The following is a 26,907-nucleotide window of genomic DNA, read 5'->3' as shown; positions in this document are numbered from 1 at the left end:
TATTTGTCACTTTTATTTTCTTATTTTTTTTAGTTAACCCTTCTTTTTCTTAAAACTGCATTGTTGGTTAAAGGCTTGTAAGTAAGCATTTCACTGTAAAGTGTAACCTGTTGTATTTGGCATATTTGACTAATAAAATGTGATGTGTACAGAGGTAACCAAGACAACACCAGACATTTAACATTCTCCTTGCACGAGGATATTACGCTGGCAGCACAATCACAGATTTTTTTTCCCCGCCCTCAAAACATAATTCCACTTGTAAAGACATACTAATCTTTGGGAATATACACTGAGTAGACAAAACATTAAGAACACCTGTCTCTTTGCTTGACATGGATTGACCACGGTGGGAATTGGATGTACTTGTATTTGTAATATTTAATTATTTATACCTGCATTTATGATACGTTTTAACAAATACTGGTATGTTGAAAAGCTAGTGTGTATATTTAGAGAAATATACTAACCAATAAAAATGTATAAATACCATTTGTTATTGGAGTTACTCATTAAGAGTATGTATAATTTAAATTGGTTTTGTGCTGGCCAACTGGTTTAATACGGAGCGCCTGTGGCTCCGCCCACTCCATTCACTGCAATGCAATACTGTAGAACATCACAATTTAAAACGTGTTGTTTGCTAAGGATGGTGTATTCTGTTTCTTGAATAGGCTACTACGAAGTCACTGTGTGAACCGACATATTCATATTTGTTTCTATAAATCCCCAAAGAAAATACATGCAATTCATAGGTCATTAGACCTAACTGTCTGACAATTTCTGTACTGCAAGGCCTACGTATTAATTTCAAAACACTGAAACATAAGGCCTCTATAGGCATACATTAAAATTAAGACTATAGGCAGATTCATGTCTAGACTGATTAGACTATAAACCTTTCAAAGCATTTTTTGTTGTTGTTGTTGTATTTGACTCAAAGTGAATGACTTGACTGTTTGTTCTATGCAAAGGTTGTTGCCAACACAGTGGAAACCTCCGGTGGAAACAAGGCTGAAATCAGGAACAGAACCCACCCACAACTACACTGCGCAACCATCTTTAAACTCTTCCTGATTCAATCGCTTCCCTTCAACATTCCCGAGCGTCAGAAACAAGTAAGACACAAGTTATTTTGCTTTGAAAAGGGTTATAATTCTTCAATGATAGGTTTTATACAGATCTAAGCCAACTCGACATGTCCTAGAATGGTGTGCAGGTTTACGCTTCTGAATGTCTTTATTTATATAACGTATGCGAAGCCGTTCGCATATCCGCATCTCGTTACAACATCTAACAATCGCCATTTAAAATCGCTCTTATTTGTAAACGATCCTGGGTTTAGTTATTGGTCACTGTTTAATTGTTATGATTTAGTAGTCTACAATAGTTATCTTATTATTACTATCCTGCATTAAGGGAAGATCGACCAGATTTTAAGTGCGCTCTAAAGTACTTTATTCTCAAACTGCCATTTTGTCTCAAATTCAAGGATGTGTAATTAGCTACAATGTGACATCTTGGAAGGCTAGATTGTAATATTATGTAACAGCTTCAGTGTAGCCTAGTATATATATATATATATATAATATATATATATTATTATTATTATTATTATTATTCATGTTTTTTCAGCAGTGAAATGGACACACGAAACATGTGAGACCACCGATTCTGGTTGGCTGTAGTTACATTGTAGCACTCCTAATGTAGCCTTAATGACGTTGTTGGAGTAGGGAATTACTAGCGTTGCAGTGTTCTTTTGTAGCGTTCAAATCAAAGGAGCCTATTGACGGATCAATTTCAAAGCTAGTTCTGGAGCAATGAGTGTCCTTATGGGGCGTTCCTCTGCCCGGGCGTTGCTGAACTCTGACAGATCTTACAACGGCCTGGATAGGTATTTTTAGGTATTAGCAGATGCCACGTTCAAAACAACTGGGAACTCGGGAAATATCCCACTTCTGACTTCAGTGTGTTCAAGACAACTGGGAACTCTGAGGTGGGGGGGATTCAAAACTTGGGCATATTTCTAGAGCTCTGACTTTCTCCTCCGTTTTTTTCCCCCGAAAGTTCCCAGTTGTCGTGAAAGCACCATAACCACGTCGTAGTTGCGTTACCCTGCTCAGATGTTGCTTGCGTCAACCAATTGTTGTGTGCCATGTCATCGACGGACTGTTTTAACAAATAATGTGGTTAGATGGTGTGTAAAATACCAATCCAGGCGTTGTAAAATATGGCAGGCATCAGCAACGCCTGGGCAGAGGAACACGTTTTATGTTGTAGAAACATGTCAGTCGATGACAGAGCAGGGCAACGGCACCTTAATCTTTGCTTTCGGCTGTACTGGTCTGTTTATTCCGATAAATCGATGTTTAGGTTAGATTCCATGGAGATGCTGGAATGTGTGACGATGCGAGAGGGCGTGCTGTAGGGTAGGGGACACCCAGTCGCCCTTCATATGTTACTTGTTAAATTGCTCAGTCTGGGTTAACCAGTCCAAGGAGTGTCTCAAAGGAGGAGTGCTGATGTAAACCTGTTTAAGACAACAAAAAAACTCCCAGCTCAGAGTAGGTTTTAACATTATGTTTTAGACGTCCTCCGGCCATTTCACTTTTACTTTTGAAAAGCGATATCCCAAGTATAAATGCAGTAAAGCACACACACCGAAGGGGGGGAAAAAATGTGTTTTGGAATATTTTTATTCTGTATATTTTTCTTCTTCTTTTCACTCTGTCATTTAGGTCATTATTGTCACTACGATGTTGTTGATCCATCCTCAGTTTTCTCCCATCACAGCCATTGAACTCTGTAGCTGTTTTAAAATGACCAATGGCCTCATGGTGAAATCCCTGAGCAGTTTCCTTACTGTCCTGCTGCTCAGTTCAGAAGGACGCCTGCATCTTTGATGTGTCTGGGTGGTTTAATACATCATCCGCAACATCATTATTAACTTGACCCTGCTTAAAGAGAGATTCAATGTCTGATTTGTTATTATTGTTATTTTTATTTAAACCTTTATTTAACTAGGCAAGTCAGTTAAAAACTAATTCGTATTTAATGACGGCCTACCGAAAGGCCTCCTGCAGGGACGGGGGCTGGGATTAAAAAAATATAGGACAAAACACTCTTCACAACAAGATAAAAAACACTACATAAAGAGAGACCTAAGACCACAACATAGCAAGGCAGCAACGCATGACAACACAGCATGGTAGCAACACAACATGGCAGCAGCACAACATGGTGTTTGAAATGCACTACTCGCCTTCCGGGTGGGGCAGTGGTCTAGGGCTGTGCCACCAAACACTCTGGGTTCGCATCCAGGCTCTGTCACAGCCGGCCGCGACCGGGAGGTCCGTGGGGCGACGCGCAATTGGCCTAGCGTCGTCCGGTTTAGGGAGGGTTTGGCCGGTAAGATATCCTTGTCTCATCGTGCACCAGCGACTCCTGTGGTGGGCTGGGCGCAGTGCGCGCTAACCAATGTGGCCAGGTACACGGTGTTTCCTCCAACACATTGGTGCGGCTGGCTTCCGGGTTGGATGGCGCTGTGTTAAGAAGCAGTGCAGCTTGGTTGGGTTGTGTTTTGGAGGACGCATGACTTTCAACCTTCGTCTCTCCCGAGCCCGTACGGGAGTTGTAGCGATGAGACAAAATAGTAACTACTAACAATTGGATAGCACGAAAAGGGGGTCAAATTTAAAATATGTAAAAAAGAAATGCACTACTTGACTGAGGGAACTAAAATATGTATGTATGGGGGACAGAGGAAGTGGTAGGCATTCATCATTATTACTATTTCACACCCAGTGAGTCCATATAACTTTGTCGTTTGTTAAGCCAAATAAGGTGAATACTTATGCACCAACTATATTTTAGTTGTTAATTTGTAGAATTTTCTTTCCACTTTGACATGATGGAATATTTTGTGTAGATCAATGACCAAAACATGACAATTATGACACTTGTTATGACTCAAGGCTTCATGCATAGCTTTTATTTTTACCCATACGAGCAGGAGTTGAATGTCTTTATTTTTACCCATTAGAGCAGCAGTTAAATGTCTTTATTTTTACCCATAAGAGCAGGAGTTAAATGTCTTTATTTTTACCCATTAGAGCAGGAGTTAAATGTCTTTATTTTTACCCATAAGAGCAGGAGTTAAATGTCTTTATTTTTACCCATAAGAGCAGGAGTTAAATGTCTTTATTTTTACCCATAAGAGCAGGAGTTAAATGTCTTTATTTTTACCCATAAGAGCAGGAGTTAAATGTCTTTATTTTTTACCCATAAGAGCAGGAGTTAAATGTCTTTATTTTTACCCATAAGAGCAGGAGTTAAATGTGTTTATTCTCAGAACTTATGACTAATTTTCTACTCTGAGACGCTTTGTGGATTTGGCCCCTGGCGATGGAATTACTGGTCAATAGGTTGTAATAGTATCCCGTACGTTCAATTGAACCCAGAGTCATTATCGTTCATCCATCCATGGTACTTCCACGTAGTTCACCGAGTCCTCATCTTCCAGGATATTTAACTTTAATATTACTTTCAGGATATTTTTAGCCGAATGGGAACTATGCCTTTACACCAGGGGTAGACAACCCTGTTTGTGGAGTATCTCCGGTACTTCAGCATTTTGTTTCAACTAGTCACTGATCATCTGAGTTAATTGATTAGTTCAGTGATTGGCTAAATTCAGCACACCTGGTCTTCAGGTCTGTTATATGGAAAACATGAAGTGTCTAGTTCTCCAGGGCCATGATTGCCTACCCCTTGCTTCAATCAACTCTGTGGGCCGGTTTCCTGAACAGAGGTTAAACCTAGTCCCGGACTAAAAAGCACTTTCAATGGAGATTCTACAGGACTAGGCTCAATCTGTGTCTGGGATACCGGCCCTATATGTTCTTTGTACACTGTGTGTACACACACACACACACACACACACACACACACACACACACACACACACACACACACACACACACTGAGTGTACAAAACATTAGTTGCACCCCCGTTTGCCCTCAAAATAGCCTCAATTCGTCTGGTCATGAACTCTACAAGGTGTCGAAAGTGTTCCACAGGGATGCTGGCCCATGTTGACTCCAATGCTTCCCACAGTTGTGTCAAGTTGGCTGAATGTCCTTTGGGTGGTGGACCATTCTTGATACACACGGGATGCTGTTGAGTGTGAAAAACCGTTGCAGTTCTTGACACACACAAACCGGTGTGCCTGGCACATTCTACCATACCCTGTTCAAAGGCACTTCAGTCTTTTGTCTTGTCCATTCACCCTCTGAAAGACACACATACACAATCCATGTCTCAAATGTCTCAAGGCTTAAAAATCTTTCTTTAACCAGTCACCTCCCCTCCATCTACACTGATTTGAAGTGGATTTAACAAGTGACCATAAGGGATCATAGCTTTCACCTGGATTCACTTAGTCAGTCTATGTCATGGAAAGAGCAGGTGCTCATAATGTTTTGTACACTCAATGTGTATATATATATGTATATGTATCTCATAAATGTATATGCATCTCATTAAAATATGTTTTTTAAATACTTATGCCTTAACTTCTAATGCATTCTTTCTTTCAAGTCCCAAAGATGAGTTATCCTGGTTACCCTCCATCCTGTGGCTACCCTACCCAGACAGGTGGCTACCCCCCACAACCAGGTGCATATCCCCCCCAAGCTGGAGGTTACCCGCCACAGGCTGGAGGCTACCCGCCTCAGGCTGGAGGCTACCCGCCACAGGCTGGAGGCTACCCGCCACAGGCTGGAGGCTACCCGCCTCAGGCCGGGGGCTACCCGCCCCAAGCCGGGGGTTACCCGCCCCAAGCCGGGGGCTATCCTTCCCAGCAGGCTGGTGGTTACCCTCAACCAGGTGGAGGTTTCCCTCAGGGGGGAGGCTTCCCTCCCCAGGCCGGAGGCTATCCTTCCATGCCTCCAGCACAAGGTAAGGGTATTGCTAATATATAGCATTTTTGGATTACCCGATTACCTAGATAAGCACCCCATTCCAAAGATTCCTTTAAGTAACTCCGGCACATCTCAACTCTAAGGCTATTGCTATTTGCTTTCATGGTCGTGCAAATGTGTGCTTGTTGTGTTTTAGTTTTTTTTTGTATTCAGGAAATATGAGATGAGACCCTGGTCTGTGACCTTGACACACACTGGTTTAGGATACATTTTCAAATTCAAATGTCCAGTATATGTGTTGTTCTATGAAGAGAGTGCCGTTCGTGTCCCTGATATTTTAAATACAACATTTTGCACCCATATTGAATTTTAAACACCTGTTAAATGACGTGCCTTTTAAAGATGTGCTCTGGAACTGTGGCGGTTACTCAGTGCTCTGGAACTGTGGCGGTTACTCAGTGCTCTGGAACTGTGGCGGTTACTCAGTGCTCTGGAACTGTGGCGGTTACTCAGTGCTCTGGAACTGTGGCGGTTACTCAGTGCTCTGGAACTGTGGCGGTTACTCAGTGCTCTGGAACTGTGGCGGTTACTCAGTGCTCTGGAACTGTGGCGGTTACTCAGTGCTCTGGAACTGTGGCGGTTACTCAGTGCTCTGGAACTGTGGCGGTTACTCAGTGCTCTGGAACTGTGGCGGTTACTCAGTGCTCTGGAACTGTGGCGGTTACTCAGTGCTCTGGAACTGTGGCGGTTACTCAGTGCTCTGGAACTGTGGCGGTTACTCAGTGCTCTGGAACTGTGGCGGTTACTCAGTGCTCTGGAACTGTGGCGGTTACTCAGTGCTCTGGAACTGTGGCGGTTACTCAGTGCTCTGGAACTGTGGCGGTTACTCAGTGCTCTGGAACTGTGGCGGTTACTCAGTGCTCTGGAGGTTACTCAGCATAATCGTATGAGCAGAATTATTGTTTTACCTCAATTGGCCACAAAATCCTTTGTTTTTCTGGAAATCAGTACTGCGCTATTTTCCCAAAATGTTTCCCTCACGTGGGCCAGCCTCCTAGCAATTAGAGTTCAACCAATGAGCTTCAACCCCTAATCATTTGAGTGACAGCTAGCAAGATGCACTCAAAGGGGGGGGGGGGGGGAGAAAGAGAGAGGGAGGGCGAGAGAGAGAGAGGTGCACATATGTTACATAGTGTGCAATTTTCATTTTGACGTGTCCCTCTTGATTTCTAGAGAGATTTTAACCGTCATATTTTCTCTTTAGGTTTCACCATCGTTGTAAAGCCCTAGTTATTTTTTTGTTGCTTTGACAAAAGTCATTTCTGAAGATGATTATTTATTTATTAGTGAATCATTTACATCTGTCCCTCATTTTAAGGTCAAACCTGTTACATGAACTGGACTCGTGTAAATATGGTACAAAATAAACATTGAACATCTAATAGTCAAATCCCAGCGTAAAAGCAGGTGATCTGGTTCTTCTATTTTTGGTCATTTTCTGGTGTTTTGTGGTGGAAAACTGAGCGGCTTCAGCAAAACACGTCAAACCCGTTATCCATAGATAGACAGGCTAGAAGTGTTTGAACGCCTCCACATATGAAGTTTGCATTCAATTGCCACTCCCTGTTGCACACACAAATATTCCATTCCCCTCGTCTCAATTGCCACTCCCTGTTGCACACACGAATATTCCATTCCCCCTCGTCTCAATTGCCACTCCCTGTTGCACACACAAATATTCCATTCCCCCTCGTCTCAATTGCCACTCCCTGTTGCACACACAAATATTCCATTCCCCCTCGTCTCAATTGCCACTCCCTGTTGCACACACAAATATTCCATTCCCCCTCGTCTCAATTGCCACTCCCTGTTGCACACACATATATTCCATTCCCCCTCGTCTCAATTGCCACTCCCTGTTGCACACACGAATATTCCATTCCCCCTCGTCTCAATTGCCACTCCCTGTTGCACACACGAATATTCCATTCCCCCTCGTCTCAATTGCCACTCCCTGTTGCACACACAAATATTCCATTCCCCCTCGTCTCAATTGGATTTATGGCTTATTTAAGTTGCGTTTAACCCTGTTAATTTATCTGGCATTTACTATAGTATTTTTAAAATTTTAATAATTGAATCTCTTCGGATGGGATTTTTTTTTCTTTTTTCTCTCATTAAGTTGAACATGTGCTTTTTATTATAGAATGTTAAAATCAGAATGTTCTCAAAAAGCACCGAACTGGATAAATGATCCATATTTGTGTTTTTTTGTTGTATTAAAACCTGCTAAAAGATGCTCGCTGTGTTTGTTCTCCAGGTGGTTGGGGTGGAGCCCCTGCTGGTGGAATGGTAAATATAAATGATTATCTTACACCAAGCAAGTCATTACCAACATACAGCCTCTAAAACAGCTGGCTCCATCTACCACGTCATCTCCACTCCCTGTAACACGTGGAGTCTGTTATACGTCATCTCCACTCCCTGTAACACGTGGAGTCTGTTATACGTCATCTCCACTCCCTGTAACACGTGGAGTCTGTTATACGTCATCTCCACTCCCTGTAACACGTGGAGTCTGTTATACGTCATCTCCACTCCCTGTAACACGTGGAGTCTGTTATACGTCATCTCCACTCCCTGTAACACGTGGAGTCTGTTATACGTCATCTCCACTCCCTGTAACACGTGGAGTCTGTTATACGTCATCTCCACTCCCTGTAACACGTGGAGTCTGTTATACGTCATCTCCACTCCCTGTAACACGTGGAGTCTGTTATACGTCATCTCCACTCCCTGTAACACGTGGAGTCTGTTATACGTCATCTCCACTCCCTGTAACACGTGGAGTCTGTTATCCGTCATCTCCACTCCCTGTAACACGTGGAGTCTGTTATCCGTCATCTCCACTCCCTGTAACACGTGGAGTCTGTTATCCGTCATCTCCACTCCCTGTAACACGTGGAGTCTGTTATACGTAATCTCCACTCCCTGTAACACGTGGAGTCTGTTATACGTCATCTCCACTTCCTGTAACACGTGGAGTCTGTTATACGTCATCTCCACTCCCTGTAACACGTGGAGTCTGTTATACGTCATCTCCACTCCCTGTAACACGTGGAGTCTGTTATACGTCATCTCCACTTCCTGTAACACGTCATCTCCACTCCCTGTAACACGTGGAGTCTGTTATACGTCATCTCCACTCCCTGTAACACGTGGAGTCTGTTATACGTCATCTCCACTCCCTGTAACACGTGGAGTCTGTTATACGTCATCTCCACTCCCTGTAACACGTGGAGTCTGTTATACGTCATCTCCACTCCCTGTAACACGTGGAGTCTGTTATACGTCATCTCCACTCCCTGTAACACGTCATCTCCACTCCCTGTAACACGTGGAGTCTGTTATACGTCATCTCCACTCCCTGTAACACGTGGAGTCTGTTATACGTCATCTCCACTCCCTGTAACACGTCATCTCCACTCCCTGTAACACGTGGAGTCTGTTATACGTCATCTCCACTCCCTGTAACACGTGGAGTCTGTTATACGTCATCTCCACTCCCTGTAACACGTGGAGTCTGTTATACGTCATCTCCACTTCCTGTAACACGTGGAGTCTGTTATACGTCATCTCCACTCCCTGTAACACGTCATCTCCACTCCCTGTAACACGTCATCTCCACTTCCTGTAACACGTGGAGTCTGTTATACGTCATCTCCACTCCCTGTAACACGTGGAGTCTGTTATACGTCATCTCCACTCCCTGTAATACGTGGAGTCTGTTATACGTCATCTCCACTCCCTGTAACACGTGGAGTCTGTTATACGTCATCTCCACTCCCTGTAACACGTGGAGTCTGTTATACGTCATCTCCACTCCCTGTAACACGTGGAGTCTGTTATACGTCATCTCCACTCCCTGTAACACGTGGAGTCTGTTATACGTCATCTCCACTCCCTGTAACACGTGGAGTCTGTTATACGTCATCTCCACTCCCTGTAACACGTGGAGTCTGTTATACGTCATCTCCACTCCCTGTAACACGTGGAGTCTGTTATACGTCATCTCCACTCCCTGTAACACGTGGAGTCTGTTATACGCCATCTCCACTCCCTGTAACACGTCATCTCCACTCCCTGTAACACGTCATCTCCACTCCCTGTAACACGTCATCTCCACTCCCTGTAACACGTGGAGTCTGTTCATCTCCACTCCCTGTAACACGTCATCTCCACTTCCTGTAACACGTGGAGTCTGTTATACGTCATCTCCACTCCCTGTAACACGTGGAGTCTGTTATACGTCATCTCCACTTCCTGTAACACGTGGAGTCTGTTATACGTCATCTCCACTCCCTGTAACACGTGGAGTCTGTTATCCCTAGTACCTGCCTGCTCACTCTTCTGTCCCTAGTACCTTCATGCTCACTCTTCTGTCCCTAGTACCTTCATGTCTGTTATCCCTAGTACCTGCCTGCTCACTCCTCTATCCCTAGTACCTCACTCCTATATCCCTCGTACCTTCATGCTCACTCTTCTGTCCCTCGTACCTTCATGCTCACTCTTCTGTCCCTCGTACCTTCATGCTCACTCTTCTGTCCCTCGTACCTTCATGCTCACTCTTCTGTCCCTAGTACCTTCATGCTCACTCCTCTATCCCTAGTACCTTCATGCTCACTCTTCTGTCCCTAGTACCTTCATGCTCACTCTTCTGTCCCTAGTACCTTCATGTCTGTTATCCCTAGTACCTGCCTGCTCACTCCTCTATCCCTAGTACCTCACTCCTATATCCCTAGTACCTTCATGCTCACTCTTCTGTCCCTCGTACCTTCATGCTCACTCTTCTGTCCCTCGTACCTTCATGCTCACTCTTCTGTCCCTCGTACCTTCATGCTCACTCCTCTGTCCCTAGTACCTTCATGCTCACTCTTCTGTCCCTAGTACCTTCATGCTCACTCTTCTGTCCCTAGTACCTTCATGTCTGTTATCCCTAGTACCTGCCTGCTCACTCCTCTATCCCTAGTACCTCACTCCTATATCCCTCGTACCTTCATGCTCACTCTTCTGTCCCTCGTACCTTCATGCTCACTCTTCTGTCCCTCGTACCTTCATGCTCACTCTTCTGTCCCTCGTACCTTCATGCTCACTCTTCTGTCCCTAGTACCTTCATGCTCACTCCTCTATCCCTAGTACCTTCATGCTCACTCTTCTGTCCCTAGTACCTTCATGCTCACTCTTCTGTCCCTAGTACCTTCATGTCTGTTATCCCTAGTACCTGCCTGCTCACTCCTCTATCCCTAGTACCTCACTCCTATATCCCTAGTACCTTCATGCTCACTCTTCTGTCCCTCGTACCTTCATGCTCACTCTTCTGTCCCTAGTACCTTCATGCTCACTCCTCTATCCCTAGTACCTTCATGCTCACTCTTCTGTCCCTAGTACCTTCATGCTCACTCTTCTGTCCCTAGTACCTTCATGCTCACTCTTCTGTCCCTTTACCTTCATGCTCACTCCTCTGTCCCTAGTACCTTCATGCTCACTCTTCTGTCCCTAGTACCTTCATGCTCACTCTTCTGTCCCTAGTACCTTCATGTCTGTTATCCCTAGTACCTGCCTGCTCACTCCTCTATCCCTAGTACCTCACTCCTATATCCCTCGTACCTTCATGCTCACTCTTCTGTCCCTCGTACCTTCATGCTCACTCTTCTGTCCCTCGTACCTTCATGCTCACTCTTCTGTCCCTCGTACCTTCATGCTCACTCTTCTGTCCCTCGTACCTTCATGCTCACTCTTCTGTCCCTCGTACCTTCATGCTCACTCTTCTGTCCCTAGTACCTTCATGCTCACTCCTCTATCCCTAGTACCTTCATGCTCACTCTTCTGTCCCTAGTACCTTCATGCTCACTCTTCTGTCCCTAGTACCTTCATGTCTGTTATCCCTAGTACCTGCCTGCTCACTCCTCTATCCCTAGTACCTCACTCCTATATCCCTAGTACCTTCATGCTCACTCTTCTGTCCCTCGTACCTTCATGCTCACTCTTCTGTCCCTCGTACCTTCATGCTCACTCTTCTGTCCCAAGTACCTTCATGCTCACTCCTATATCCCTAGTACCTTCATGCTCACTCTTCTGTCCCTCGTACCTTCATGCTCACTCTTCTGTCCCTCGTACCTTCATGCTCACTCTTCTGTCCCTAGTACCTTCATGCTCACTCCTCTATCCCTAGTACCTTCATGCTCACTCTTCTGTCCCTAGTACCTTCATGCTCACTCTTCTGTCCCTAGTACCTTCATGCTCACTCTTCTGTCCCTAGTACCTTCATGCTCACTCTTCTGTCCCAAGTACCTTCATGCTCACTCCTCTATCCCTAGTACCTTCATGCTCACTCCTCTATCCCTAGTACCTGCCTGCTCACTCCTCTATCCCTAGTACCTGCATGCTCACTCCTCTATCCCTAGTACCTACCTGCTCACTCCTCTGGTCTAAACTAGTGCACTATGTCGGGAATAGGGTGGCATCTGGGCACAATGCCAGAGTCAGTAACGTGATCCCAGCTAATCAGCTCCCCTTTTCCTCCAGCCAGGCGGAGGTATGCCCCAGGGGTACCCAGGCTGTCCTGCCCCAGGTCAACCCCAGGGGTACCCAGGCTGTCCTGCCCCAGGTCAACCTCAGGGGTACCCAGGCGGTCCTGCCCCAGGTCAACCCCAGGGGTACCCGGGCGGTCCTGCCCCAGGACAGCAGCCCATGCCTGGCTACCCTGGTGGTGCCCCTTCCATTCCAGGATACCCTGGTGGTGCCCCTTCCATTCCAGGATATGTTCCTGCTACTCCTTATTCACCTGCCATCAACGTGAGAATCTCTATATGTTGTTGTCTTTAACGTGAAATCCTCAACCAATTACTCAGTGTTACATTTATTTACATAGGGTTTTCTATTTCCTAATATACTTTACAAAGTGTTTCCTTGTTTCAGTATTTCTATGCTTCAGTGTCAGTATTTCTATGCTTCAGTGTCAGTATTTCTATGCTTCAGTGTCAGTATTTCTATGCTTCAGTGTCAGTATTTCTATGCTTCAGTGTCAGTATTTCTATGCTTCAGTGTCAGTATTTCTATGCTTCAGTGTCAGTATTTCTATTCTTCAGTGTCAGTATTTCTAGTCTTCAGTGTCAGTATTTCTATGCTTCAGTGTCAGTATTTCTATGCTTCAGTGTCAGTATTTCTAGTCTTCAGTGTCAGTATTTCTAGTCTTCAGTGTCAGTATTTCTAGTCTTCAGTGTCAGTATTTCTATTCTTCAGTGTCAGTATTTCTATGCTTCAGTGTCAGTATTTCTATTCTTCAGTGTCAGTATTTCTATGCTTCAGTGTCAGTATTTCTATGCTTCAGTGTCAGTATTTCTATGCTTCAGTGTCAGTATTTCTATGCTTCAGTGTCAGTATTTCTATGCTTCAGTGTCAGTATTTCTATTCTTCAGTGTCAGTATTTCTATTCTTCAGTGTCAGTATTTCTATTCTTCAGTGTCAGTATTTCTAGTCTTCAGTGTCAGTATTTCTAGTCTTCAGTGTCAGTATTTCATGCTTCAGTGTCAGTATTTCTATGCTTTCAGTGTCAGTATTTCTAGTCTTCAGTGTCAGTATTTCTAGTCTTCAGTGTCAGTATTTCTATGCTTCAGTGTCAGTATTCTATGCTTCAGTGTCAGTATTTCTATGCTTCAGTGTCAGTATTTCTATGCTTCAGTGTCAGATTTCTATGCTTCAGTGTCAGTATTTCTATGCTTCAGTGTCAGTATTTCTATGCTTCAGGTCAGTATTTTATGCTTCAGTGTCAGTATTCTATGCTTCAGTGTCAGTATTTCTAGTGCTTCAGTGTCAGTATTTCTATGTCTTCAGTGTCAGTATTTCTAGTCTTCAGTGTCAGTATTTCTAGTCTTCAGTGTCAGTATTTCTAGTCTTCAGTGTCAGTATTTCTAGTCTTCAGTGTCAGTATTTCTAGTCTTCAGTGTCAGTATTTCTAGTCTTCAGTGTCAGTATTTCTAGTCTTCAGTGTCAGTATTTCTAGTCTTCAGTGTCAGTATTTCTAGTCTTCAGTGTCAGTATTTCTAGTCTTCAGTGTCAGTATTTCTAGTCTTCAGTGTCAGTATTTCTGTCTTCAGTGTCAGTATTTCTAGTCTTCAGTGTCAGTATTTCTAGTCTTCAGTGTCAGTATTTCTAGTCTTCAGTGTCAGTATTTCTAGTCTTCAGTGTCAGTATTTCTAGTCTTCAGTGTCAGTATTTCTAGTCTTCAGTGTCAGTATTTCTAGTCTTCAGTGTCAGTATTTCTAGTCTTCAGTGTCAGTATTTCTAGTCTTCAGTGTCAGTATTTCTAGTCTTCAGTGTCAGTTATTTCCTAGTTTCAGTGTCAGTATTTCTAGTCTTCAGTGTCAGTATTTCTATGCTTCAGTGTCAGTATATTCTAGTCTTCAGTGTCAGTATTTCTAGTCTTCAGTGTCAGTATTATCTAGTCTTCAGTGTCAGTATTTCTAGTCTTCAGTGTCAGTATTTCTAGTCTTCAGTGTCAGTATTTCTAGTCTTCAGTGTCAGTATTTCTAGTCTTCAGTGTCAGTATTTCTAGTCTTCAGTGTCAGTATTTCTAGTCTTCAGTGTCAGTATTTCTAGTCTTCAGTGTCAGTATTTCTAGTCTTCAGTGTCAGTATTTCTATGCTTCAGTGTCAGTATTTCTAGTCTTCAGTGTCAGTATTTCTAGTCTTCAGTGTCAGTATTTCTAGTCTTCAGTGTCAGTATTTCTAGTCTTCAGTGTCAGTATTTCTATGCTTCAGTGTCAGTATTTCTATGCTTCAGTGTCAGTTTCTATTCTTCAGTGTCAGTATTTCTATTCTTCAGTGTCAGTATTTCTATGCTTCAGTGTCAGTATTTCTATGCTTCAGTGTCAGTATTTCTATGCTTCAGTGTCAGTATTTCTATGCTTCAGTGTCAGTATTTCTATGCTTCAGTGTCAGTATTTCTAGTCTTCAGTGTCAGTATTTCTAGTCTTCAGTGTCAGTATTTCTAGTCTTCAGTGTCAGTATTTCTATGCTTCAGTGTCAGTATTTCTAGTCTTCAGTGTCAGTATTTCTAGTCTTCAGTGTCAGTATTTCTAGTCTTCAGTGTCAGTATTTCTAGTCTTCAGTGTCAGTATTTCTATGCTTCAGTGTCAGTATTTCTATTCTTCAGTGTCAGTATTTCTATGCTTCAGTGTCAGTATTTCTATGCTTCAGTGTCAGTATTTCTATGCTTCAGTGTCAGTATTTCTAGTCTTCAGTGTCAGTATTTCTAGTCTTCAGTGTCAGTATTTCTAGTCTTCAGTGTCAGTATTTCTAGTCTTCAGTGTCAGTATTTCTAGTCTTCAGTGTCAGTATTTCTAGTCTTCAGTGTCAGTATTTCTAGTCTTCAGTGTCAGTATTTCTAGTCTTCAGTGTCAGTATTTCTAGTCTTCAGTGTCAGTATTTCTAGTCTTCAGTGTCAGTATTTCTAGTCTTCAGTGTCAGTATTTCTAGTCTTCAGTGTCAGTATTTCTAGTCTTCAGTGTCAGTATTTCTAGTCTTCAGTGTCAGTATTTCTAGTCTTCAGTGTCAGTATTTCTAGTCTTCAGTGTCAGTATTTCTAGTCTTCAGTGTCAGTATTTCTAGTCTTCAGTGTCAGTATTTCTATTCTTCAGTGTCAGTATTTCTAGTCTTCAGTGTCAGTATTTCTAGTCTTCAGTGTCAGTATTTCTATGCTTCAGTGTTAGTATTTCTATTCTTCAGTGTCAGTATTTCTATTCTTCAGTGTGAGTATTTGTTTGTATTTGTCATTAGAGAGGCTATAGGGGTGTTATTAAGGACTATCCAGGCGCTGACCCTCTGAGGGATGTGGAAGTCCTCCGCAAGGCCATGAAGGGCTTTGGTCAGTACTTCATCATGACACACATTCACTTATATCATGTATATATGTATGTAGGAGTTAATGAGATTTAGTACAAATCTAATAACACATTATTTAGCTGAAGTTCCTTCTGGAAAAAAATTACGTTATTTTATTCGATTCTGTAAATCTTCTATAAAAAATTTAAAAAAATCTATGGCTAGATTTGCAAGTGTAGAATATTCTACAATTAAGAACATATTATTTAGTGATACACATTCAATTTACTCTCAGTTAAACTGGTAACAATAATATTAATATATTTAATATATTTATTTTCAACAGGCACGGATGAGGCAGCTATAATTGAGATTCTCGGGAGCCGCTCAAACAAGCAGAGGGTTCCAATGGTTGCAGCCTACAAAACCACTTATGGGAAGGTGAGGTTTACACTACAGTAATGACCTTGTGTGGTTTCCTGTATTGTTGGAGTTCAACGAACACCAGATAAAGATCACTTTATTATTCATCCAATTGGATAAAAGAAATTCCGCTTTATCCTAAACCCCTCTGAAAGACATACATACACTACTGTTCAAAAGTTTGGGGTTGTCCATTTAAAATAACATCAAATGGATCAGAAATACAGTGTCGACATTGGCAGAGTTCCTCTGTCCAGTGTCTGTGTTCTTTTACCCATCTTAATCGTTTATTTTTATTGGCCAGCCTGAGAGATGTCTTTTTCTTTGCAACTCTGCCTAGAAGGCCAGCATCCCAGAGTCGCCTCATCACTGTTGACGTTGAGACTGGTGTTTTGCGTGTACAGGAGTGATGGTTGCTGATAATGGGCCTCTGTACGCCTATGTAGATATTCCATAAAAAAATCTGCCGTTTCCAGCTACAATAGTCATTTACCACATTAACAATGTCTACACTGTATTTCAGATCAATTTTATGTTATTTTAATGGACAAAAATGTTTCGCTTTTCTTTCAAAAACGAGGACATTTCTAAGTGACCCCAAATCTTTTAAACGGTGGTGTGTGTATATATATATATATGTATATGTATTCAGGATATAGCAGAGTGGACTGCCACACTGGGCGCCGTGGAGCAGTTGCTGTGGAAGTGCCTTGCTCAAGGCTCTGGTTAAAAGTAGTGCACTATAAAGGGAAATAGGGTGCCATTTTTAGGGCACATATACACACACTGTATCTTGAGTGAGACCTCTTACGCAAATCTTCTATTTCACAGGATTTATTCCATGATCTAAAGTCTGAGCTGACTGGGAACTTTGAGAAGCTGGCTATTGCCATGTTGCAGACGCCAGCCAAGTTTGATACATCTCAACTCAAAGAAGCCATAGTGGTTTGTTGGGCTTTTATTCATTCTTCTCTACACCGGGGGGGGGGGGTCATGTTCATTAGAAGTTCGTTGGGCTTTTATTCATTCTTCTCTACACCGGGGGGGGGGTCATGTCCATTAGAAGTTCGTTGGGCTTTTATTCATTCTTCTCTACACCGGGGGGGGGTCATGTCCATTAGAAGTTCGTTGGGCTTTTATTCATTCTTCTCTACACCGGGGGGGGGGGTCATGTTCATTAGAAGTTTGTTGGGCTTTTATTCATTCTTCTCTACACAGTTTGTTGGGCTTTTATTCATTCTTCTCTACACCGGGGGGGTCATGTTCATTAGAATTTCTTACATTATTGGACAAGTTCTGATAATAACCGCCCCACTTAGGACTGTTTTAAAAAAAAAAAACGTTTTCTTCCAACTGAACACAACCCAGATTTTCTTTATAGCAGGCACCTTTTCTTTGGGGTCTCTTTTAGTGAGTCTCAGTAAGGAACAGAAAGAAAAGCTCCATTTTTTTTCTTTTTAAAGACAAAAAGTCAGGCATGTTGGAGGCGTGATTTGTTCATTGCTCATCATACGTTGTACAAAATCAATATAGCCGTAGTTACTCTATCAAGAAAATGTTGCTTTTGATCGTAGTATACTTGGACAATAAATGTTCTTATCTTCAAGATGATTCTTAGTCATTTGATTTTAGTAAATGTTTTTACTTGTAACATGTATATGTGTTTATTTATTTGTTTTACCTTTATTTAACCAGGCAAGTCGGTTCAGAACAAATTCTTATTTTCAATGACAGCCTAGGAACAGTGGGTTAACTGCCTTGTTCAGGGGCAGAACGACAGATTTGAACTTGCAACCTTTCGGTTATTACTCCAACACTCTAACCACTAGGCTACCCTGCCGCCCCATGTGTAACATGTATAACCTGTTTTTGTTCTCTGGACAGGGTGCCGGTACTGATGAAGCCTGTCTGATTGAGATCCTATCGTCTCGCTCCAATGCAGAAATCAGAGAAATTAATCAAATTTACAAAAACGGTAAGTGTCTGGCCTACTCCCGAAACGCACAGTATTTCATCCATATTCTGAAACACACAGCGTTTTCAATTGATACTCGTGAGACGCAAAGCATTGCCAGTTCGTCATACAAGTAAATGTGTCCTAGCTATGTTGATACATCTTGACCGGTTGAGTGTTGGGGAGCAGCAAGACACATTTACTTTTATGATGATCTGAAATTCTTTGTGTTTCAGGGTAGGGCTGAAATGCTTTGTGTTTCAGGGTAGGGCTGAAATGCTTTGTGTTTCAGGGTAGGGCTGAAATGCTTTGTGTTTCAGGGTAGGGCTGAAATGTTGTTTGTTTCAGGGTAGGGCTGAAATGCAGTTTGTTTCAGGGTAGGGCTGAAATGTTGATTAATTCAGGGTAGGGCTGAAATGTTGGTTCATTCAGGGTAGGGCTGAAATGTTGGTTCATTCAGGGTATCATGTAAATGCTGTGTTTCAGGTTAGGGCTGAAATGTTGGTTCATTCAGGGTAGGGCTGAAATGTTGGTTCATTCAGAGTATCATGTAAATGCTGTGTTTCAGAGTATGGTAAGAAACTGGAGGATGCCATCATTAATGACACATCAGGACACTTCCGTAGACTCCTCGTCTCCCTCTGTCAGGTAACTGTTGATGTGTTGTTAATGGTTTTTAATATGTTGATTTGATATGTTATTAATCGTTATCATTGAGCTTTGAAAGTGAAGGCTAAAGCTGATTTTAATTAGGGCAACTTCCCCAGTACTCAACATAGTTGGTGCTCTTGCAATTTCCATTGGATATCTGTTGGCTGCAAATATTATTATCCTTAAGTTTCGTTAACAATTCTGAAATACTTGTATTAAACTGCTATCGCCCTCAAGATAAACATCTACTGTAGCCACTTCCTTTCTGAGAGTACGTCCCAAATGGCAACCTATTCCCTACATAGTGCACTACTTTTGACCAGAGCCCTATGGACCCCGGGAATAGGGTGCCAATTGAGACGTACACTCTTGAGTCAGGAAGTAAGAACTACTATAAAGATACCATTTCGAGTTTTATGGAAGAAATTACAGCAATTGGGGAGGATAAGTTTACAGTTTCCTTGCCTCAAATTCCTTCCAAGATACCAGTACTCTGCTGTTAATCATTTGTAAGGGTTTTCCAGAATACCCCCCCCCCCCCCCCCCCATGGAATAATATAATCTGCATCCCAAGGCTCTGGTCAAACGTAGTGCACTGTATAGGGTTTTATTTGAGACTCGTCCCAAGGCTCTGGTCAAACGTAGTGCATTGTATAGGGTTTTATTTGAGACTCGTCCCAAGGCTCTGGTCAAACGTAGTGCACTGTATAGGGTTTTATTTGAGACTCGTCCCAAGGCTCTGGTCAAACGTAGTGCACTGTATAGGGTTTTATTTGAGACTCGTCCCAAGGCTCTGGTCAAACGTAGTGCACTATATAGGATGTTATTAGAGACTCGTCCCAAGGCTCTGGTCAAACGTAGTGCACTATATAGGATGTTATTAGAGACTCGTCCCAAGGCTCTGGTCAAATGTAGTGCACTATATAGGATGTTATTAGAGACTCGTCCCAAGGCTCTGGTCAAACGTAGTGCACTATATAGGATGTTATTAGAGACTCGTCCCAAGGCTCTGGTCAAACGTAGTGCACTATATAGGATGTTATTAGAGACTCGTCCCAAGGCTCTGGTCAAACGTAGTGCACTATATAGGGTTTTATTTGAGACTCATCCAATCCTTTTTGTAGTAAACCAATTCTTCACTTCCTGTTTGTAGGGAAATCGAGACGAGAGGGAACAAGTGGACATCAACATGGCCAAACAGGATGCTCAGGTGAACACTGTTCCTTGTTCTGGTAATATCATAGAAATGTGACTGTTTTAAAGATGTATCTGATGCCACAATACTGTTTGTGTACCCCGTAGGGTGTAGGATAACAGGAAAGTGGCCATTATCTATTATCTTTTATCTTTGTGTTAGAAACTGATCATTTTATGTTGTGTGTTAGAAACTGTATGCTGCCGGGGAGAACAAAGTGGGGACGGATGAGTCCCAGTTCAACGCCATACTGTGTTCCAGGAGCAGACCCCACCTGAGAGCAGGTAGGTAATCATACTGTGTTCCAGGAGCAGACCCCACCTGAGAGCAGGTAGGTAATCATACTGTGTTCCAGTAGTAATCCTACTGTGTTACCTGAGAGCAGGTAGGTAATCATACTGTGTTACCTGAGAGCAGGTAGGTTATCATACTGTGTTACCTGAGAGCAGGTAGGTAATCCTACTGTGTTCCAGTAGTAATCATACTGTGTTACCTGAGAGCAGGTAGGTAATCATACTGTGTTCCAGTAGTAATCATACTGTGTTACCTGAGAGCAGGTAGGTTATCATACTGTGTTACCTGAGGGCAGGTAGGTAATCCTACTGTGTTCCAGTAGTAAACATACTGTGTTACCTGAGAGCAGGTAGGTAAACATACTGTGTTACCTGAGAGCAGGTAGGTAAGCATACTGTGTTACCTGAGAGCAGGTAGGTAAGCATACTGTGTTACCTGAGAGCAGGTAGGTAAGCATACTGTGTTAACTGAGAGCAGGTAGGTAATCATACTGTGTTACCTGAGAGCAGGTAGGTAATCCTACTGTGTTACCTGAGAGCAGGTAGGTTATCATACTGTGTTACCTGAGAGCAGGTAGGTAATCCTACTGTGTTCCAGTAGTAATCCCCACCTGAGAGCAGGTAGGTAATCCTACTGTGTTCCAGTAGTAATCCCCACCTGAGAGCAGGTAGGTAATCATACTGTGTTCCAGTAGTAATCCCCACCTGAGAGCAGGTAGGTAATCCTACTGTGTTCCAGTAGTAATCATACTGTGTTCCAGTAGTAATCCCCACCTGAGAGCAGGTAGGTAATCCTACTGTGTTCCAGTAGTAATCCCCACCTGAGAGCAGGTAGGTAATCATACTGTGTTCCAGTAGTAATCCCCACCTGAGAGCAGGTAGGTAATCATACTGTGTTCCAGTAGTAATCATACTGTGTTCCAGTAGTAATCCCCACCTGAGAGCAGGTAGGTAATCCTACTGTGTTCCAGTAGTAATCCCCACCTGAGAGCAGGTAGGTAATCATACTGTGTTCCAGTAGTAATCATACTGTGTTCCAGTAGTAATCCCCACCTGAGAGCAGGTAGGTAATCCTACTGTGTTCCAGTAGTAATCCCCACCTGAGAGCAGGTAGGTAATCATACTGTGTTCCAGTAGTAATCCCCACCTGAGAGCAGGTAGGTAATCATACTGTGTTCCAGTAGTAATCCCCACCTGAGAGCAGGTAGGTAATCCTACTGTGTTCCAGTAGTAATCATACTGTGTTCCAGTAGTAATCATACTGTGTTCCAGTAGTAATCCCCACCTGAGAGCAGGTAGGTAATCCTACTGTGTTCCAGTAGTAATCGCCACCTGAGAGCAGGTAGGTAATCATACTGTGTTCCAGTAGTAATCCCCACCTGAGAGCAGGTAGGTAATCATACTGTGTTCCAGTAGTAATCATACTGTGTTCCAGTAGTAATCCCCACCTGAGAGCAGGTAGGTAATCCTACTGTGTTCCAGTAGTAATCCCCACCTGAGAGCAGGTAGGTAATCATACTGCACTGTGTTTATATTACCAAGTCAGTTCTGTTTCTCTCAAAGGGTTGTAGTTCCTTATACTAGTATACTGTTATGACAGTACAGTATATGTCTATATTATATATGTCTATATTATCTCAACACTATTTCTACAAACATATTTAATTAGCTTTATTTATGTGATTAACCGAAGTCATAACAACCCTGCCTATAGTTATAACCTTACCATGTGGTTATAACAACCCTGCCTATAGTTATAACCTTACCATGTGGTTATAACAACCCTGCCTATAGTTATAACCTTACCATGTGGTTATAACATTGCCTGTGGTTTCGTTAGCATGTTATAACAACCTTATGACGAGGTTATAACAACCCCTGCCCTATGGTTCTTGTTTCTGCTAGTGTTCAATGAGTACCAGCAGATGAGTGGTAGAGACATTGTGAAGAGCATCTGCAGGGAGATGTCTGGAAACGTGGAGGACGGCATGGTGGCTGTGGGTAAGTTCAGTAATAACCAACCACTGCAAGGAGAGCACAGTGTCTGTAATAACCAGCTGGTCACTGCAAGGAGAGCACAGTGTCTGTAATAACCAGCTGGTCACTGCAAGGAGAGAACAATGTGTGACTTATTCTCAAAGTTCAGTAACTATCACTTTTGGGATCTGAGATCCCATAGCTGTTGAATGTTTAGAATCAGGTGATTGAGGATCTGATTTGAATCAGGTGACTGAGGATCTGATTTGAATCAGGTGACTGAGGATCTGATTTGAATCAGGTGATTGAGGATCTGATTTGAATCAGGTGATTTGAGGATCTGATTTGAATCAGGTGATTTGAGGATCTGATTTGAATCAGGTGATTTGAGGATCTGATTTGAATCAGGTGATTTGAGGATCTGATTTGAATCAGGTGATTTGAGGATCTGATTTGAATCAGGTGATTTGAGGATCTGATTTGAATCAGGTGATTTGAGGATCTGATTTGAATTGGTTTGATGTGACAATGTCTGCATCCCAAATGGCACCCCATTTCTTATCAAGTGCTCTACTTTTGCCCAGGATCCATAGGGCTCTATACAGGGAACGGGGCGGCATTTGTGACTCAACCGATTTAGTAAGGTTAGTCCTGTTTCTTCTCCATGAGCTAAAGCCTTGTCTTGTTATGTTCCAGTGAAATGCATCAGGAACACTCCTGAATACTTTGCAGAGAGGCTTCACAAGTCTATGGCGGTAAGGAAGAAACGCTTTCACATCTGACTGTGCTCTTACTCTGACCGCGGGCGCTCTTACCCTACGCACTCCACACACTCTGACTGTGCTCTTACTCTGACCGCAGGCACTCTTACACTACGCACTCCACACACACTGACTGTGCTCTTACTCTGACCGTGGGCACTCTTACCCTACGCACTCCACACACTCTGACTGTGCTCTTACTCTGACCGTGGGCACTCTTACCCTACGCACTCCACACACTCTGACTGTGCTCTTACTCTGACCGCGGGCACTCTTACCCTACGCACTCCACACACTCTGACTGTGCTCTTACTCTGACCGTGGGCACTCTTACCCTACGCACTCCACACACTCTGACTGTGCTCTTACTCTGACCGCGGGCACTCTTACCCTACGCACTCCACACACTCTGACTCCGCTGATGGAAATGTCTAACCATGTTTAAGTGTAGCCCTGAGACATGTCCTGTAGTTTCTAGCACTATAGTGTTTTAGACATTGTATTTTGACACACACACACACACATTTAGACACCATAGTGACAGCTACCACAGGCCATGTTTCATGCCTAGCACTTACTGATGACTAACCAGTCTGTGCTATGTGTTGTCTCCCTAGGGGGCTGGGACCAAGGACAGGACTCTGATTCGGGTCATGGTGACTCGCTCCGAGGTAGACATGCTGGACATCAGACAGGCATACCAGAAGACGTACGGGAAATCACTGTACACCGCCATCTCTGTATGTACCTGAAACAAATAATCACTATGCTAAAATTCTATTGTTGGAATCAATCCACTGCTTTTATGCTATGGAGGTAGATTGCTGCCAAAATTATGTCAATTATTGAATAATAATTCACAAGTAAATGTTGTTCATTTCTTGGTTTTGTCTGATGGAAAATGAGTCTGTTTTTAACATGCTGTTACTTGTATGTGCTTTTAATTTTTTTTTTAACTTTTTCATCTGATAGGGTGATACCTCTGGGGACTACCAGAAGCTGCTGCTGAAGCTGTGTGGAGGAAGTGATTAGAGAGATATGAAGGAATCCCATATATCAATCAGGATAGTGACGCCATAGAATGAGAACCATAGAATCAGAATGAGAACCATAGAATCAGAATGAGAACCATAGAATCAGAATGAGAACCATAGAATCAGAATGAGAACCATAGAATCAGAATGAGAACCATAGAATCAGAACGAGAACCATAGAATCAGAACGAGAACCATAGAATCAGAACCATAGAATCAGAATGAGAACCATAGAATCATAAGTGCTATGGCCGTTCTACTCATTCTAATTCTATAAGTGTAGTAGTCCATGAGAATGTAACAGACAGGATCCTATATCAACCTGTGATGTATGTAGTTTTTTTTGCCAACTTTGTGTCTCGCGCCATAATGTGCTGGGTGACGTATGTAGGATAATGACTTTATTTGCTGCATATGTAATCCATTATTGTTATTATATAGTCTTGATTAATTTACAAATGTTTTTATTTTATCGTGATATGTGTAATCATATTTCATACGATCAGGATAATGCCATTTAAAAACAATGCAGTACTATAATTGACAAATTATTATATTAGCTAACTGCCAAATACTAAATGTATATGAATATTTCTGGGTTTGTGTCAACACGTGCAAATATTTTAGGATATTTAGATACTTAAGATATTTTTTAAAAGTTGGTTATTATAGCTTTATTGCTGACTGCTATATTCTATGCAAATTAGAAACTTGTTTCATTTCGAATGAAAGCCAATGATAATTAAATATCACCACACAACGCTGGTGTTTCTTTCTTCTCATTGACACCTTCTAATAATGTAGGCCATTTTCCATGGCTTGTTTCCTAGATATAAACACATTGTTGCCTTTTTTTATGCTGCAGACCCAAAGCCGCTACGACATGCAGCTCTCTCAATGTTTTACCATCTATTTTGAAGGCTGTTTAGTTCCATGCAAGTCAATATTTCTGTTTTTTTTCATCTTTCACTGCTATTTCTAATATAATTTCAATGTAGAGTCCTTGTACAACTATTTGCCAATACTTAAAAATTGAATTATTTGTTGTCAATATTGTTTAAGGATTTATTCATTGCATAGGTATATACTGTATAGCCAGCACACATACTGTATAGTATAATTTCATGCCAGCAGATGGCAGTTTGAACACAATGGATCCACTGAGGCATTGTAATTGGAAAATGATATAAATATATGCTAATACCACATTTGTAACTTATCACAATGGCCCAAAGGGCTGCCGTTATCATGTAACTAACGTTTACAATCATTTGGTTGTTGTAATGTTCACCCACAGGCTTATAATGGTGTCCTTCCTGTCAAAATAAAACGTTTTGACTGGCAATGATTTTCTGTTTCAATAATGAGATTGTTGTGCTTCATAACATTGATTATCATAGCCTGAGTGCTACTCTGTTTGCGCTTTCAAGTGCCCTGAGGGGGGGGGGGGGGGGGGGGGGCTGGCTTGCTTGCTTGCTTAAAGAAATGTGGTTTCTACTTTCTACTGACAATTGAGATGTACACATTATGGCGTAAGGGACAGATGAGCGGATAGGAGGAAACCCGTAATTTCGATGAAGACATTTAATGAGCGATCTGAAACGGACGTAGTCAATAACTATGTGCTAGTCAGCAGCCAACCAGTGTTTCCCAACCTTTAATATAAGAAAGCGTTGCATGCGACAATCGCATTTGCGTTGTGGCATAGAGCAGTAGAGTGGAGGCACTTACAGAAGTTGGACACATGGAGAGACTTTTTAGTAGCCTAGGGCTCGGGAAAATTTGGCCTTTTATAAATGCATTTCATACTATTGTACTTCATTTTACATGCCTGGAGACTGGCAGAATATTTTTTAATACAGCACAAATGGTCGAAATGGCAGGCAACTTTGACACTGACAAACTGAGAATCTGAGATCAACAAAAACGAACTTGTCTTGAATCCATCAATATATCTAGGTTTGTGGAGACATATTGTAGGCTACAATATGAGGAGGAAATTATAGTCCTAAATATGCTTTCCAGTTTCACTGACTAACCCAATGATGCGCAACTCACTTGCTGGTGATGGCCGATCCGCTCATTCCAAAACCCTATCTCTCTTTTTTGTAAAACAACATTTGGATGTCGATCTAATATTTTGGTACAGCATAGTGTTCTATTTTCAGCAGCAGCCATTTGCTTTTACAACCTTTGTTTTCCATTGATTGTATTTGAAATATCGCGAAAGGCCTGTTTTGTCTGCATGCTGTTTTTTCCACTGACAGGTTTGCCGCGCGTTCCCGACTAGGTTCTACCTTATTGGGCTACAATCCACAGCTAGGCAATTAAAAAAAAATAAGCTATTGATCCTCTGAGGCTAAATTATAGGCCTTCAGATGGTGTAGTAGGCTATTCTGATTTCATTTATTTATGAACAGACAGCAGTAATTCCATAAATTGGGAAAATGCACAATTCAATGTAGGGGTGCTGCAGTTCCTTCAGACCCCTTTGCGCGGTTATGATTCTGTAAGGAAATAAATGACGAAGTGCAACGCTGGAGAGATGAGAGTTGCAGGCTCATGTCTATCAGAACAGAGAGTAATCATAGAAAGTGAAACTGGATACTGGCGCGCTTCTCACACAGCCACGGCCACACACACAGCCACCGCCACACGTTGGTCTCAAACATATGTTACAATGTTGCGCAAACCATAAACCCGTGCCGGCCCAAACCAAATCAACTCTTAGAATATTAAACCCGGGCTGAAAATCTACTTTTTCACACTACGATTTTACATAATTTAGACAGCAGCATACAATATATTTTTGG

The 26,907-nt window shown here is 42.4% G+C and overlaps 1 protein-coding gene across 1 annotated transcript; it reads left to right on the top strand.

Moving 5' to 3' along the window:
- The first annotated feature begins 843 nt into the window (after positions 1–843).
- On the top strand, positions 844–25,442 carry LOC109870085 (annexin A4-like). The gene is made up of 15 exons (XM_031804566.1): positions 844–1,118; positions 5,603–5,962; positions 8,246–8,277; positions 12,511–12,780; positions 15,762–15,849; positions 16,153–16,247; positions 17,061–17,174; positions 18,114–18,204; positions 18,752–18,831; positions 19,988–20,044; positions 20,220–20,313; positions 22,228–22,323; positions 22,996–23,054; positions 23,678–23,800; positions 24,033–25,442. Exons 2-15 carry the CDS (start codon positions 5,611–5,613, stop codon positions 24,090–24,092), a joined length of 1,611 nt encoding a protein of 536 aa, XP_031660426.1. The 5' UTR covers positions 844–1,118; positions 5,603–5,610; the 3' UTR covers positions 24,093–25,442.
- The last annotated feature ends 1,465 nt before the right edge of the window (positions 25,443–26,907 follow it).

Source organism: Oncorhynchus kisutch, linkage group LG25 (genome assembly GCF_002021735.2).
Source record: "Oncorhynchus kisutch isolate 150728-3 linkage group LG25, Okis_V2, whole genome shotgun sequence".
Lineage (NCBI taxonomy): Eukaryota > Metazoa > Chordata > Actinopteri > Salmoniformes > Salmonidae > Oncorhynchus > Oncorhynchus kisutch.
The sequence above is the reverse complement of the archived record's forward strand: the minus strand, read 5'-3'. Positions and strand labels throughout refer to the sequence as shown.